At 43.0% G+C, this 15,916-nt stretch overlaps 1 protein-coding gene across 1 annotated transcript in view; it reads right to left on the bottom strand.

The window, feature by feature from the left end:
- Positions 1–447: 447 nt before the first annotated feature.
- OPRL1 (opioid related nociceptin receptor 1) overlaps positions 448–15,916 on the bottom strand; it is a 36,952-nt gene continuing 21,483 nt past the window's right edge. The window contains exons 3-4 of the mRNA XM_007070879.4: positions 7,304–7,659; positions 448–4,004 (exon numbers count right to left, since the gene is read on the bottom strand). Coding sequence (XP_007070941.1) covers positions 3,481–4,004; positions 7,304–7,659 — 880 coding nt within the window. The 3' untranslated portion in view covers positions 448–3,480. The remainder of the gene's footprint in view (positions 4,005–7,303; positions 7,660–15,916) is intronic.

Raw genomic sequence — 15,916 nt, 5'->3', positions numbered from 1 at the left:
AGTTGTGAGTCTAGTGCTAGTGAGAGATGACAGACTGACAACTTTGTGGGGGAAAATATTCCATTATCCACAGAGCAGAGACCACCTAAGAAGTGGAAGTTCCCCACCAGCATATCATCTAACCATGCCTTGACCCTGACCTAAAGGGAGGACCATGAGGAATGAAAGTTCAGTGTAAGTCTAACTATTCTTTGTCCTTCCCACTTGGATTGCTAGTAAGTCACCTAATTTGTGCCATCTCAGGCAGGGAGAGCTCTTGGAATCATTACCAAATTCCATAGTACCAAATAAGGCAGTTGGTTTTATGGAAATGCCAGGAGATCAGAAATCCGGGTGCTTAAAATGAAATACATTTTAGGGGGAAATACAAGCGTCAGGGTTTTTTTAATTTTATTTTTTTACACACTGGCTTTCGTTCTTCTTTTAGAAAAAAAAAACCAAAAACCAATACTGACATTTCCTTGGCTTGAGAAGAATATTGAACAGAGTGCTGATAGCAGACACGTTTCTTTATTGCATGTCTTACCAAATGATCCATCTTTCCCAGTTCCAAAGTATTAACATTCTTTCCTACAGCTAGACCAATTACAATATGGCTACTTTTAAGAGCACAAGAGCCAGAAGTGATTGGGTATGACTAAATTTTAGTAGCTGGGATTATCTTGCTTATGGAATGGCCATCTGGTTTTGTCTCTAATGACCAATCAGCAGTTGTGGACTCTTTCCCCAATTGTACACTATGGGCCAGATCCTAGTCCATGAGATCCTTTCCATTGGCTTCAACAGGTTTTGGATCAGTCCCTTACTGATTAATTTAATGAACAGATACAGTTGAACTTGGGCTGTTAGCATCTAGCTGCCTATTTTCTATCATTTCTATTTTAGCTGTTTCAAAGTTGCCTTGCTTCAAGTGAAGTCAACATAAAAAAAACTCCTGTTGACTTCAGTGGGTGTTGGGATCAACCCCATCAATCTTACTGATTGGGATTGACCCATAAATGGCCACTACCCTTTAAATATTCCGGCAGTTCCACTGTGGCAACAACCAGGCAGTTCACAGAATTAAGCCATCACATTGCACATCATTCAAAAGTGCAGGAGTTTATTTTCCTTTATTAAAGCACAAGTAACCATGTAGGAAATTGCCATTTACACTGCAATAGTCATAAGCTCAAATATACCACCACAACAATTTCAGAAGATAATTAAAGGGCTTGCATTTCAGCCAGCCATGATTCTTTACTTCCAGAGGCACAGTACAATAAAGCTTCTATTGTTTTTGCAGTAGCTCTTCTTATAACAAATTCCATTGAGCATAAATCAGAATGTATAACACACTCACGGCAAAGGCCACGAATTATCGAGTAGGCAGACACTTACCGAGTACATTGTTTCTGTAGGATTGTTGAGCATAGGTTAAGATAACAAAATCATTTATGTTTAAAAAATGCCACCCAACTTTTAATATATATATGTGTGCATGTGTCAAATGATTACTTCTCTGCATGCTTGATCTTTTACTATGGGTAATCATATCAATCCTCATTGCTGTTGCAATTGTTTGGGGGGGTAACTATCCATTGCAAAGTACTTACTGGGCCTGTTTCCCCCCCCCCCCCCTCAATTCTTAATAGAAAATATGAATTACAAAGTTTTCTACTATATCCCTTTAAATCCCATGACAAATGCTTGAGACTCCTTCTGGTTCCCAGACCATGTTCAATTTAGCATAGTTTACAAGTGGTCTGGTTCCTAGGTGTGTGATTGAGGATTTGTAATTGTTCTCCAAGCCTTGCCGAAAAAGAAAAACTTTACACAGAAATATAACATTGTGTTCTCATCCAGCATATATATAAAGAACAGTGCAGCATTAAAATGTCAGCATATCAACACATTAAAAATACATCATTTCGCAGAACAGAGCACAAGAAAATGTGTACAATCGCTATGAAGTGCAAGAGTTGCTGCCTCCTTCAGTTGGAGCCTCCCGCCCCCAGCTCAAACTGGTTTTAAAAGTCCTGTTGCTTTCAGCCAGTCAGGAAACGTTTTTTCCACTCTCCGCCACTCCCAGTCTCCTGGTCTCTTGTGCTACAGAAAGAAAAGGTTCCATTTTCAGAGGCTCCTCGTGGAGGGAGGGTTGAGTGGTTTATTCTTCATAAACACGTTCATGTTTTAATGACACAACAGGGCAGATGGTTTCAGTTGAGGTGACAAGTCTGCTGTGTCATAAAAGCGACGCACAGCTGTGTGGGGGTGCCCACTAGCCCAGAGCACTTGAGGAGGAAAAGGCTCCCTCCTCCAGAATTTTGTCGGCAACGCTTATCTGATTGTAGAACTGTTTGTCCATATTACAGGGACCACAAGGGAGGATACCAGAGGAATTTGGAGTGTTTTCGGATGCCTTGCTGTTAAAATATCAGTACTTTCTTCAGGACAGCCATCATAACTAACTTGAAATGTCTTTCCATATTAAGCCACTCCATTGATTTAACCTCTCATCTTGACTCCATTGGGAAATGCCTCTGAGAAATGTCTGGCAAGTTGAAATATTAATTATATATCTATATAGATGTGTGTGTATATATACATACACAAACACACACACACACACACACACACACACAAAGTACAATCCATTGTTATAATGAAAATATAGAAAAAGCAATTTCAGCTCTTTCCTCTGAATTGACATTGGTTTCATTTGTCTTGCCTTCTACCCCTTCCAAGCTATTGTTTGTCATTTTTTACAATCCCTTCACACCCCTCCCACCCTGCCGCCCACCTCTGCGGCACACGGTTTGATTTTAGTATGTTCCTTCACTGGAAGTTGTCCACTTCTCTTTAAGTGGCTTTGAGTTGAGATATCCAGCCATGCAGTGACGCTGTCCAGTCTTCTTTCTTTCCTGGCTGGAGTGTCTGAATTCCCCCCACCCATCCCAGTCATAAGTAATTCTGGAAATGATCTTTGTTTTGTTTCACCGCTGTTCCATGCTTTGGCGTCAATGAAGCCTCATTTCAGAGAGATGCTACTGGCCTAAAATTCACACACAAACACTCGGTAATCCATATTATTTGATGAGCCACTGAAATAACTCAACCAAGAAAAGTTATTAGCATTTTGTCTGCTTTCCAGCAGCAATGGCAAAATAAGACGCAGGAGCAAAGTCTGAGTTTGACTCTTTAATTCCTGAATTCTTTATAACTGTAGGCAACGTGCATGACGTTAGTGGCTCCTAGGACGTAAGGGGGGGGCTGAGTTAAAATATAGTACTTAATGGGGAGAGTGGTGTAATAAGAAAGGTGTCAAAATGGCTCACTTTTCTGCATGCTCTTGCAGTTCCTTTATTTGCCCCCTAGGTTTCCAGTCTCCAATTCTGGGTCAGAAAGCTCCTGCTAAAGAGCTGTTATCTGAGTTAGCTCTGAAGTGGGAGTCGTTGGGCTCTGCTGGCTGACAGCCACCATGGGAATTTCCATGCCTAGTCATGCTGGATTGTTAGTCCCCTCTGAGTTCTTGCAGGCATAAACCACATCTTTTGCGATGCTGCACATCCTGTTGGACATCTGGAGCTCTGTTCTGAAGGCGGTGGGGAAGCAGAACTTTCTGAAGCACGTCTTGAAGTTCTCATCCAAGAAAGCATAGAGAACAGGGTTCAAGCTGCTGTTGGCATATCCCAGTGCAGTACAGAAGCACGAGATGGCTAACTCGAGCTCGCTTTCAGCCTTTGCACCCAGGCACTGGACCAGCACGAAAATCTGAATGGGGGTCCAACAAATAATGAAGACAGCAACCACCACCAGGACCATTCGAGTGATGCGCCGCAGATTCCGATCCTTCTCCTTGGAGCCTGAGAGGACGCGGACATTCTTAAGACGCCGGATCATCAGGCTGTAGCAAATGGTGATGATCAACACCGGGATCATGAAGGAGAAGAGAAAGACACAAATCCCAAATACGGGATCCCAGTAATCCACAGGTTTAGGGAGCTTAATTAGACAATCAATCTCTGCAAAGAAAAGAAAAAGACAACAACTTGTATTGAGAACAACAGGGTACCATCTGTAAATCCGATAATTCACTTGCAGTCACTTTTGTTGCTAATTTCATTTATTTTATTAATGCTCAATACAGCTCAGGGCCTCGTTGCACTAGGCTCTGTACAAACACAGAGCAGGAGTCAGCCCTGCCCCTAAGAGTTTAAGATTTAAGCAGACAAAGGGTGGGAGGGAAAACAGAGGCAAGGTGAAGTGATTTGCCCAAGGAGACATAGCAGCTCAGTTTCAGAGCTGGGAATAAAACCCAGGTCTCTGGAATCCCAGCTGAAGGACCTACCCTTTAAAGCATGGTGCTTTCTATGGGCAACTAGGCACAGAGAGATCGATAAGCAACTTGCCAAAGGTCAAACAGGAAGTTTTCATTCCTTCTCTCTTCCAGCACCCTTTTGTCTCACTTTAAGTGTCTTTAAACTAGAAATATCAGTATTCCCAGAGAATGTTTTTGTTCAATATCTTCATTAATGATCTGGAGGATGGCATGGACTGTACCCTCAGCAAGTTTGCAGATGACACTAAACTGGGAGGAGTGGTAGATACACTGGAGGGTAGGGACAGGATACAGAGGGACCTAGACAAATTAGAGGATTGGGCCAAAAGAAATCTCATGAGGTTCAACAAGGACAAGTGCAGACTCCTGCACTTAGGACAGAAGAATCCCATGCACCGCTGCAGACTAGGGACCGAGTGGCTAGGCAGCAGTTTTGCAGAAAAGGACCTAGGGGTTATGGTGGATGAGAAGCTGGATATGAGTCAACAGTGTGCCCTTGTTGCCAAGGCAGCTAATGGCATTTTGGGATGTATAAGTAGGAGCATTGCCAGCAGATCGAGGGACGTGATCATTCCCCTCTATTCAGCATTGGTGAGGCCTCATCTGGAGTATTGTGTCAAGTTTTGGGCCCCACGCTACAAGAAGGATGTGGAAAAATTGGAAAGAGTCCAGCGGAGGGCAACAAAAATGATTAGGGGACTGGAGCACATGTCTTATGAGGAGAGGCTGAGAGAACTGGGATTATTTAGTCTGCAGAAGAGAAGAATGAGGGGGGATTTGATAGCTGCTTTCAACTACCTGAAAGGGGGTTCCAAAGAGGATGGATCTAGACTGTTCTCAGTGGTAGCAGATGACAGAACAAGGAGTAATGGTCTCAAGTTACAGTGGGAGAGGTTTAGGTTGGATATTAGGAAAAACTTTTTCACTAAGAGGGTGGTGAAACACTGGAATGGGTTACCTAGGGAGGTGGTAGAATCTCCTTCCTTAAAGGTTTTTAAGGTCAGGATTGACAAAGCCCTGGCTGGGATGATTTAGTTGGGGATTAGGTCCTGCTTTGAGCAAGGGGTTGGACTAGATGACCTCCTGAAACCCGGATATTCTGTGATTCTATGATTCTAATGTAAAGGCACTCCAAGTGTAATTCATTAACAAAGCCATGTCTAAAGGATGATACCCTTTGGGCTAAAACTTTCCTTGTCACATTGGGAATAAATGCACATGTAGGTGATGCAACTGCTGCTGTCTCAAAGGAGCTTTAAAAAAAAAAAGAGATGTCATGTTAAGGAAGAGACCCTTTCACCAAATTTGTGAAAGCATAAGGACAGCTAACAGCTCTGGGCATCTTGCCTGAGCATTCAGCTTCCCATGTAGCCACAAATTAGGACAAGTGCTTTGGAAGAATTTTAGAAAGTATGTTGATGAAATGCAGAGACACAACTTGGGAGAGATAATATGTTTTATTGGATCAACGTGTGCTGGTGTGAGGGACAAGCTTTTGAGCTACACAGAGCTCTTCTTCAGGTCTGGGACAGGTCCTGAGAGTGTCACAGCTAAATAAAAGATTGACCCGATAGTTTAGCATAAGTACTGAACACATATTCGAAAGGGACCATTCAAGATCATGACATGTGTCAGGTTTAATTGACCGGAAGTTCATGAAATATGATTCATTGCGTTTTATGGCACCACAGATACAGTCTCTTCCTCCTTCTTAATTCCAAAAATTGTGCTGATCATTTGAGTTGCATGCTAAGGATGGTATTAAAGTGAAAATTACAACCCCAGAAGCCCAAGATTACCCGGCCTCATTTCAAGCTGGGCAAGCAGTTAGGAAAGCTCATTGGTCCCTTGAGGCTTGTGGGCAAGTGGAAAGAACGGGCTGAAGATAATGGTCTTTTCATCATTCTCAGCCTACTTGAAACGAGAATCGGCAAAGGCCGGACCAATGCTTTTATTTTATTTTTTAATTAATTATTTATTTGTTTAGAAAAAAATACTCTGGGTGCCAAGATAAGGATTAACTTCCCTGGCTCAGTAATTGTTATGGTTTCAACAGTGTGGACATGGCAACTGCTGGCTGCAGAGATTTTAAAGGGTGATAGTGTAACCCAGACACCTCCTGGCTGTGGTGTTCTACCCCATCTAGTGGCACAGAGAGAGGCCCCAGGTTCGATCCCGCCCACCAATGACCGGGGTCTGCCGGCGTTACAATAGCTTCTGTGAATACTGACTATCAATGTCGGTGGGCTCTGAAGGGATCCTGCATCCAGCCCCCTTCAATTAGAAAAGTAGTGGCTGTGATAGAAAGCCTTTCAGGGAAAGAGGGGTTAAGTTGTGGGAAACCAAGAGGATTTTCAGAATTTCCAGAAACGGAAAGATTCTAAGGAAATGGGCTAGGAAGACAGTGGTAAAGGTACTACATTTCTGACTCTCACCCAGCAGCAATTGCTTTGAGATTGTCATTACATTTTTTGATTGGTCAGGATCCACCAGCCGAGCTGCCGGAGAATTACTTCCACCATGATGTATCCGTCCATACTAAAGGATCACAATTAACACTCTTTTTTTAAAGGACCCTCTGTAAGATTGTAAGAGGGACTCTTGCATGCAGGAGGATGGATAACAGATGCATATGTACTGACTAACAGACATTAGGGAAATCAAGTCTCATGCTTCAGATGGTAAGCTGAGTGCCACTGGGGTAGGAAAGGATTATTTTCCCCAATCACATGCAGCATTGCTCTCATCACCAGAGGATAAAAGCCTACTACAGCTACTAGCTAATGGAACTAGTACTTTATCTCAAGTAACATTTTATATTGTGGTGATGAAGATTGTGGTTCAAAACATGCTTCTAGCCCAGGAGGGAAGGGCTGTTACAGTACCAGACTTAATGAGCTAGTGATTGTGGAACCCTGTGCACCTATCACATGGATGCAGAGTCTAGTTTGGAGAATATCCCGTTAGTTCACTTTTACTGACCATTATTTTCATTCTCTGCTGACCCCATCACCATAGCTGGGATACCGAAGACTGAAGCCAGGGCCCAGATGCAGATGTTGACCACTTTGGCCTTGTGGGGGGTACGGATATCCAGCGCCTTGATGGGGTGACAGATGGCGATGTAACGATCCACGCTCATCATGGTCAGGGTGAAAGTGCTGGTGAACATGTTGTAGTAATCAATGGAGATGGCGATCTTGCAGAGGATATTTCCAAATGGCCAGAACCCTAGGAACGTGTCCGTACCCTGGAAGGGTAAGGTTATCAGACACAGGGTATCGGCCAGGGCGAGATTGAAGATGTAAATGTTTGTGGCTGTCTTCATCTTGGTGAATCTAAAACAAAGGAGAGATCGATATACAGATTTCCACTTGATTTCCAGCCCCACTGCTTGTGATAGGACTAGCATCGGCAATGAGTTACGCTTATTCCAGAAGGAACACAAGACCATTTACAAATTGTGACCCGGATCGTGCAATCAAATCCACATAGGCAGAGCCCTGTGCCTGTGTGGATTCCCGCTGGTATCAATGGGACTGTCCATCCAGATCCATTCAGGATCAAGACTTATACCTAAAACCTCCTTCCCAATGCCCAGCCCAAATAACCCAGCAGGAGACACCTCTCTTCCTCCCAAAGGTTTGCTGGCTTCTCCCAAGCACAGTGTTGATTAACACACTTCTAGATTTTTAAATTCCAATGCAACACCAGATCGGAAGGAGAGGACTTAAGCCCCTGCCATGTTTGCAAGCCACAGATGTCAATATTCTAGTGCAAGAGAACCAGAAGATAAAACTGACCCATCTATTTTCATTGTCTCCCCAGGCTAATTGTAGTGCAAAATATAAACGGCATAAATGGTCAAAAGCAAATAATATTTTTAAAAATCTATTTTCCGAATCTAAGGTATTATTAAAAGGAGTGAAGAAATGTGCTTTTGGGGGGATTGATCCTGTTCCATTGAAGGCAATGCCCAAATTCCCATTAACTTCATGGACAGCCAGATCAGGTCTAAAAATGTTTTAACCTGGGCATCCCACGTTTTGGGTTCAACATCTCCATTTTAAATCTCTATTTTCAAATGTATAATTTCTCTGTAAAAATGCACTCAGGGCTGAAATAACAGTGAATCACAACTATCTAAGGACTTGGAAAGATCAGTGGTTTACCAGAGAAGGCTTTCCAATGAAGGTGCAGTAAACTGTGCTTATCATGTTTGTGGATACTTTGAGGGCAATCTCTTAAGACAGAAGGTTGCCCGTTAAGCGGCATCCTCTGTACAGGGGCTTCTAATTCCTTTAGCAGTTTTAGGCTCGTTGCAGGTTTCATTAGAGATCTCCAAACACTCCATTCAATGCAAAGCAAATATGAATGATAATAGCTCAAAATACTGCTTACTTGTGGACTAATAACCTACAAATCCCCAGCTTGGCCTAAGTGTGGTCTGTGGACAGTTTGTTACCAAACGCAAACATCAAATTGTCAGATGCTGGCTTTATGTTTGCATTTGCTACTAATCAGCGTCGAATCATATTTATGACTATAGAGGACTCTTTAAAGCAGATGACGTTCTGGAAATAAACCTCTTTCATCTGTTGGCATTTAAATCTTGACAGAGAGATTAAAAATAAAATAAAAACCTTGGCAGCCTCTTCTAGAAAGGGAAGAACATGAATATGTGGCAAATTTTAGAAATCAGCGCTGCTAATTCTTGTGAGCATTTTTTGTGCTCAGTATTTACAGCATTGTATTTATTAAAAAATGTTGTGGAAATCAGAAATCACCAAGCTTACAGCTGACTATCCACTCTAACCACGAGGGACCAGGGGAGCCAGAGGTCTCAGAACGGACAAAGCCAGGACTTTAAAGCAAGGACGCTGGAGCCTTTCTAGAATTGGGGGGCAAGGGCAAGGCCAAAGTGACCCCTCTCTCTCCTCAATTGGCTGCTCTGGTAGTGAGCCAGCTGCCCTCTTTCCTGGTGCCACAGCAGCCCCTGTTGGGCAAAAGATATAATTGCAGCGCCTCCCCAGCAGAATTTGTTAATCTGCTGGGGGGTAGGGGGGAATCTGCGGGGGAGATGACTTCTGCGCTTATGTTTCTTTTGTTAAAAAGTGGGGGCACCTGGCCTTCCCAGTTCTGGTGGTTGTGCTTTTAAGGTCCCAGAAAGACTTACAGGATTTCCCAGGACAGCTACCTAAAAAAGGGTACAATCCTGGGAAAACTGGGACAGGTAGCAGCCCTAATAGAAATTGATTTCTTCTTTTTGTTTTGGAGCATGTTTAGATCTGACTCTCACACCGATGAAAAGTTTAGCAGTTCTTCAAACTAGAGGCAGTGCAAAGCAGCTGAAAGTAAATAGTGGTAACAGTGGTAAGGCTCAAGAATGTTTAGACTTTTCACTGATTGCAAGCACAAACAGCTGTAGACAGTGAGTGAACTGAGAACTAATCGGCTCAGGTGTGAACCACAAGTTCCCACTGGACCAGTAACATTTCCTTAAGCCTGGAAATCATCTGTATGTGATGCAGAAATATGAAAGGGCTTGGGAACCATGAACCAACAACTGCTGGTGACCTGTCTCATTTTGCTCCCTTGGAAAGTAAGTGTTGGTGGCACTTTTTAATCATTGTTTTCTCAGGCTGATTGAAAAAACAGTAAACATGTCTTGAAATGGTTTTGAAAATTGAAACGTTGCACCCAGCTCTATTCATGTTTAGTGCTGGTGACAGGTGCTGGAATAACAGCTGTATATATGGAGAGCTATTAAAGAGTAAGTGCTGTAATTTTGGGGAGGATAGGCTGTGTTTTTTCATATATAACTACAGGCTGACTCCCTCTGCATTGCACAAAACGTAACCTTAACTATGGGGCTGCAAATGGCACCTCCATAATTAGCTACAGGGGCAGTGAAAGCACTTTCCTGTAGAACGTCAGCTGCAACCTAAAGCTCCAAAATGAGGATGGTGGTGAACACCTTGAGTTCTGGAGCACAATGGAACTTTCTTCCACATCTGTGCAGGAAACAGAGCTTTCTTGGAGGCTTGTCCAAGACTATGGAACAAACTCCCAGAGGAATCAAGGACCGTCACAAACGTCACAATGCCACTCACAAGGCAAGGCATATTTCTCTGACCTGCCTTCTCTCATGTAGACATGGAGCACCATGGACATACAAAGAAAAAAAGACAAATAGCCTACCATAACACTACGCTGCTCTCATGAACCATGCGTGACAGAGGTTAGTTGTGTCACTTATGCACTACTGGAAAACTATCAGATGCTATGTTGATGAGGGTGATAAAAGAATGCATGTAGAACAGAATTTGAAGCTAGAAGTCAAATACTTTGCATGGTATTTTCATTCATTCTTCATTGTATTCAGCCATTCATCCCCCAACATACTTCAATGTATGTAAAGTATATGTACAATACTGCACAACCTCAATCATCCAGAAGGCTCAGAAAATACCAGAAAACATTGGAAAATAAGGGCTTTGGCTGGCTCTGCAGACTCTGAGGTCTATGTTTCAAGCTCTCTAATTGATCGTAGCCTTGAAGGCTCTGAATATTGATGGACTTTGCCTACACAGCTAAATGTCCTACTTTATATATATCTCCTGTCTATATCTGCATGCATGCAGTTAGCACATGACCATGCCTCCCTCAGACTGTCTTATGATTTCTCACTGATGGGTTTCTTCACAGGATATTGAAGTTGGAGGTGCATGTTACTCCACAATCAGGAGCCAACAAGCTTCTTGGTCTGACCGGTTTTGCATTAAAAAGTAGAATTTTGCGTCCTTCTGCGGGTGGTGATTAGATCAACAAATTCTTGGACACCTACATCCGCCTCTGTGAAGGTTACATAAAAAAGCCACAACTGTATGTCTTGCACCATTGTTGCAGACCACTATGGATAGAATTTAAGTGTTTTAAACAATGTCAAGGGGCATGAAGAAATAATTTGCGTGGCTTTTTTTTCTGGTTGTCAAAATTAACTGGAAAGTGCTGTGGGAGGTACAGCCCATTACCAGCCTCAAATATGACATAATTTTATCTTCAAGCTCAACTGCTCCCTGATCAATTCCCAGTTATTTAGTGGTTTATTTAATAGGAATCTGTCTATGCATCTAAATTATTAAAGCCGTTCCAGAACACTGCAAAGAGCTTATATGAATTCTTTTTATTTTAAAAAAATGCAATTGTGGAGTGTAATGAGATAACTAAAGGTGGGAACATGTTCCAGTAATTTGTAGTAACAAACAGATTTTCATGGAGAGGAATGTTGTTTATAGATTCTCAAGCATCAGAAAAAGCAAAAAGACAACAGAGTTTTGGTATTTATTTCTGCTTCAAAATTCTTTCAGCTCTTTCCAATGGGACTAATTTTACTGTCTGACAGCTAAGAAAAATTGAAACACCCCCAAAGGCTCTGACTTTTTCATTTTTGACTAAATATTCTAAAAGCAATAATAATCATAATTAAGACAAAATATTAAATTGTTTTTTAACTCCAGTGAGATGAGCCTGGAATTAATATTCTCCCATAATAGAAGCAGTTTTAGATGGAGTATCATCAGCTTTTCTAGCTTATGCCCACTAGTGAAAGAGGGGGAAACCCACACTAATACTATCAGCCAAATAAGTCATTCTCCCCCTATCAGACAGGTGGAATTAATCTCTCCCAGTGTTAGGAAAGGATTGATGGTAAGATTCAATCATAGGGGACTTTCAGATCATTTGTGGGGTTCGATTTGGGTAAGATCCCCTTATTCAGATCTCATCCAAACTATTCAAAACCTCTTGAGTTTGCAGAAGTGGGCTGGAAATATTGAGAGAGCCATCTCATGGGGTGCCATATATCTCACAGCTGCCCCAGGCATTCTTTTGCTTTGTGGTTCATCATCAGGGATCCTAGAAAACAATTTGCCCCAGAAAAACCTGGGATTTGCATTTTTACAGAGAATCTTTAGTTTTAATATTTTGTGAAAAAATAAAAACACATACAGTAGAATCCCTTGCCACCAGCACACACACAGGAATATGGGAAATTGACCCAGGCGGCAGGGCTTGGACTGATGGCTCCAGGGTCCCAGACAGTGGGGCTTCTCCAGCTGTTGGCCCCGGGTGGTCCCCAGATGTCAGATTTCATTTTAATTGTGGAAAAACATGGATTTTTATATTTTTTATTGGAGAATTTGGGGAGGAAGTTATCACAGAAAACTAGGACCCCTGATCATCATGCTCATATATTTATGGTGGGTATCCCCGATATCCCAATGGATAATGTATGCATTGTTATGGTGTAAGGGTGACAGCCAGTTGATTTCACCCACATCACACTCTCTTTCAACTCTCTAATAAATAGGAAGGAAGGGTGAAGCAGCTCTGAAGACAGACCTGTTCTCCCGAATACATAAGCCAGTTACATACTCTGAGATGAACTCCACAAACACCACACACACACAAACATGAGCCTTCCCCAAGTCTCCCTCAGTACTACCAAATGTATTCACTGCCAGCATGCCGCAATGTACTGATACAGCAAGCACATCCCGGCCAATGGTAAACTGGGTTATTACCAACTGAGAAGGCTCAGATGACTTCTTTTGAAAAATGACTAAGGGCATCTCTCCACTTGCCATTTAAAGCGGAAAAAGTCCCTTTTTAGCCCAAAAACTGTGGGAGCGTCTACACTTGCCAATGACTTTTTGCAGTGAAACTCCGAAAGAAAGAAAACCACCTCCACGAAAGGCGGACGGCTCTTACTGGTGATGCTTTTGTGGTGATGTGCGAGTGAAGACATGTTCTTCCTGTTTATAGAGCTTTTAGCCTCTGCAGGATCTCCCACAGTGCCTAGGTGACCACTCTGACGCCAGGTAAACAGATATCCACCCCTCCCCCTGCAAAGCCCCAGGAACTTTGAAACTCCCCTTCCTGTTTTCTTGGCAAGTGCTCACTTATAATCTGGCCAGGTGACAAATCTTTCTCCAGGGAGCAAAAGATCCCTTGCTTGGAGCAGTGCTGAGCGACTGGAGCTGATCAGGGTTTGGGAAGAGGAGACTGTGCAGGGACCCAGGATATCCCGCAATCACCCACCCCCCTTCCCACAAGACCCATCATCAAAATGGGAGAGCTGCACTGTGGGATAGCTGCCCTAGGGCGCTGCTCTCATCAGCGATGGAAGTGCTGCAAATGCGAACACCCTCTGATGCCTGTGGAAGTGAGAACACAAACCAGCGCTTTTCTTTGACCGGTTCACTATCACTGGTGAAACTGACAGCGCAAAAACTCTGCAAGTGTAGACATAGTCTCAGTAAGGCTTAAGCCAGGAGTTTATCACATATCGCCCAGGTAGGATAATGCTGCTCTGAACTTTACCCGATAAGCTATCTGCAAGGCAGCAAATGGCTCAGAAGTCAGCAGCTTGGCCACTAGCTGAGCTGAAATAACTAAACAAAGCCTATGATTATTTCTAGCACCACTTCATTGGCTCACTGGTAAATAAAAGCAGGCTCTAATCATTTATCACAAAGGCAGAGCAGCATTCCCCCACAGTCATCCTTTCTGCAGACTTAGATTCGGTTAAATGGCGTTCTCAGTAGCACTGTCCCTAGGTTGCATTTCCGAGAATGATCTGACAGCATTCAGCAAGGCTGAATGGCCAGTGCTGTCTCTTAGGCATGAGGAGTAACGCTTGAAACGTGGGGGTGAGGTTTGAAACAGATCTTCCTTTGTTTCCACTCATTTTAATAGGCATTGTTCTGGATAACTTCTGCGGGGATTCTTGTACATTAGGGGCTTGAGCCAAAGCATGTAGAATTCAGTGGCAATCTTCCCATTGATCTCAATAGCCTTCAGATCAGGCTCTTGGTCAATAGTGAAATGATTAACATAAGAATTTAGTTGATCTAAAGATTACAGGTGTTAAATTCAAATTTTGGGATGAATAAAACTTCAAATTTGATAGTAACTGATCCTAAACTAAAGATTGCATGTTGGAGCTATATGCATTTACCATCTGCCCCCCTTACCAATTCTCAGCTGGGGTTATATTTCATAGAATCTTAGAATATCAGGGTTGGAAGGGACCTCAGGAGGTCATCTAGTCCAACCCCCTGCTCAAAGCAGGACCAATCCTCAACTATTTACACGTTAAAGGTTCATAAACTGCTTTACTTTAAAAGGAAGAGAGGCCAGTATCATGCCATGGAAGAAACATCTCCTGGAGATTACAAACGCCTTGCTTCACGATCCACAGAGCAGAGCAACACAACAGGATAGAAAGTCTCCTGTTGCAGATGAATGCAGGCTGCTTCTTCCCAAAATACAATTTTTTCACAAACAAACATCTCAGAACAAATCCGACAAATGATTTCTTTGCACTTAAAGGGCCGTTCCCTCCCCTTTAACAATGGGCAAACACCCCAGCAGCTCCTCTTGTGAAATAAAAATCCTCAGCCCACCACCGCCCTGCACCACTCATGTCATTTAGCAAAAACGATGGCCATCTAGAGAGCTGGCCTATTTCTCAAGGTCCTGTACATTGGTTGTTCTTATACACAGTGAGCCAGATGCTCAAATGCATTAGAGTGTGACCCAGCACAGCTGAACGGAAAGGGAAGGCAAAAGTACCTTCAAGTGAACTTTGCACTCTCAGGATCCCCTAGGCTCTCAGGGGTAGCTTTGGCCTCCAAATACATTTAAAAGAGCCTTGGAACTTATGTAGAAGGAACCTATGGGATGCCCATGCACCATTAGGGCAAGCCTCGGCATCAGGCTTTGCATTCACTTTACATAAGGTCACGGCCAAGGTAATGGGGGTTTGATCATTTTTAAAGTCCTCTTTGTTTATAGCCTCCTCCCACCTTGAAAACGTGAAACTGAAGATTATTGCTTTATTGAAATGTGTTTTCGTCCCTCAGGTAGACACCCAACAGCGCCATCCATCAGGCATGCACCACTGCCCTCACAGGCGCGATATTTAGGGTTTTGACTGGGTGCTTTGGCATTCACTCTAGTTGGCCCCTTTTAGTTTCCTCTTGTAAGATAGATTCTCCATGCCCCTGAACATCCCAGCAGCCCTTCTCTTTACCTGTTCCCAGTTGAATTCATCTTTCCTGAACACGGGTGACCAGAATTCCAGATGATGTCTTCCCAGTGCCTTGTACAATGGCATTAATACATCCCTAGCTTGACCAGAAATACCTCGCCTGAAATATCCTATCCCACACACCCTCCTGAACGCAGAACTCCTGAGTGCAGCACCCTAACCACAAAACCAACTTCTCCTTTATACAATGACAATCCTAATGTAAGGTTTTAATCCTACCAATCTGAAATGAGTCCTGTCCTGTCCGGCCATCTGCCACACTAATGGGTGTTTGCTACATCATTGCCTGTTGGTAACAGACAGGATAATGTGTGTTATTAACCAGCGCATGCTCCTTTCCCCATTTTGTTGATACTGATTAGCACCTCAGACCAATCTCTATCTACAAACAGGAAAGGAATGTCAGAAGGCAAAGTAATAATATCACGACAAGGGTGCCAGAGATGAGAGTGAACCTTTGTTCCCCTACACTCAAGAGG

Source organism: Chelonia mydas, chromosome 13, assembly GCF_015237465.2.
Source record: "Chelonia mydas isolate rCheMyd1 chromosome 13, rCheMyd1.pri.v2, whole genome shotgun sequence".
NCBI classification, from domain to species: Eukaryota; Metazoa; Chordata; order Testudines; family Cheloniidae; genus Chelonia; species Chelonia mydas.
The sequence above is the reverse complement of the archived record's forward strand: the minus strand, read 5'-3'. Positions and strand labels throughout refer to the sequence as shown.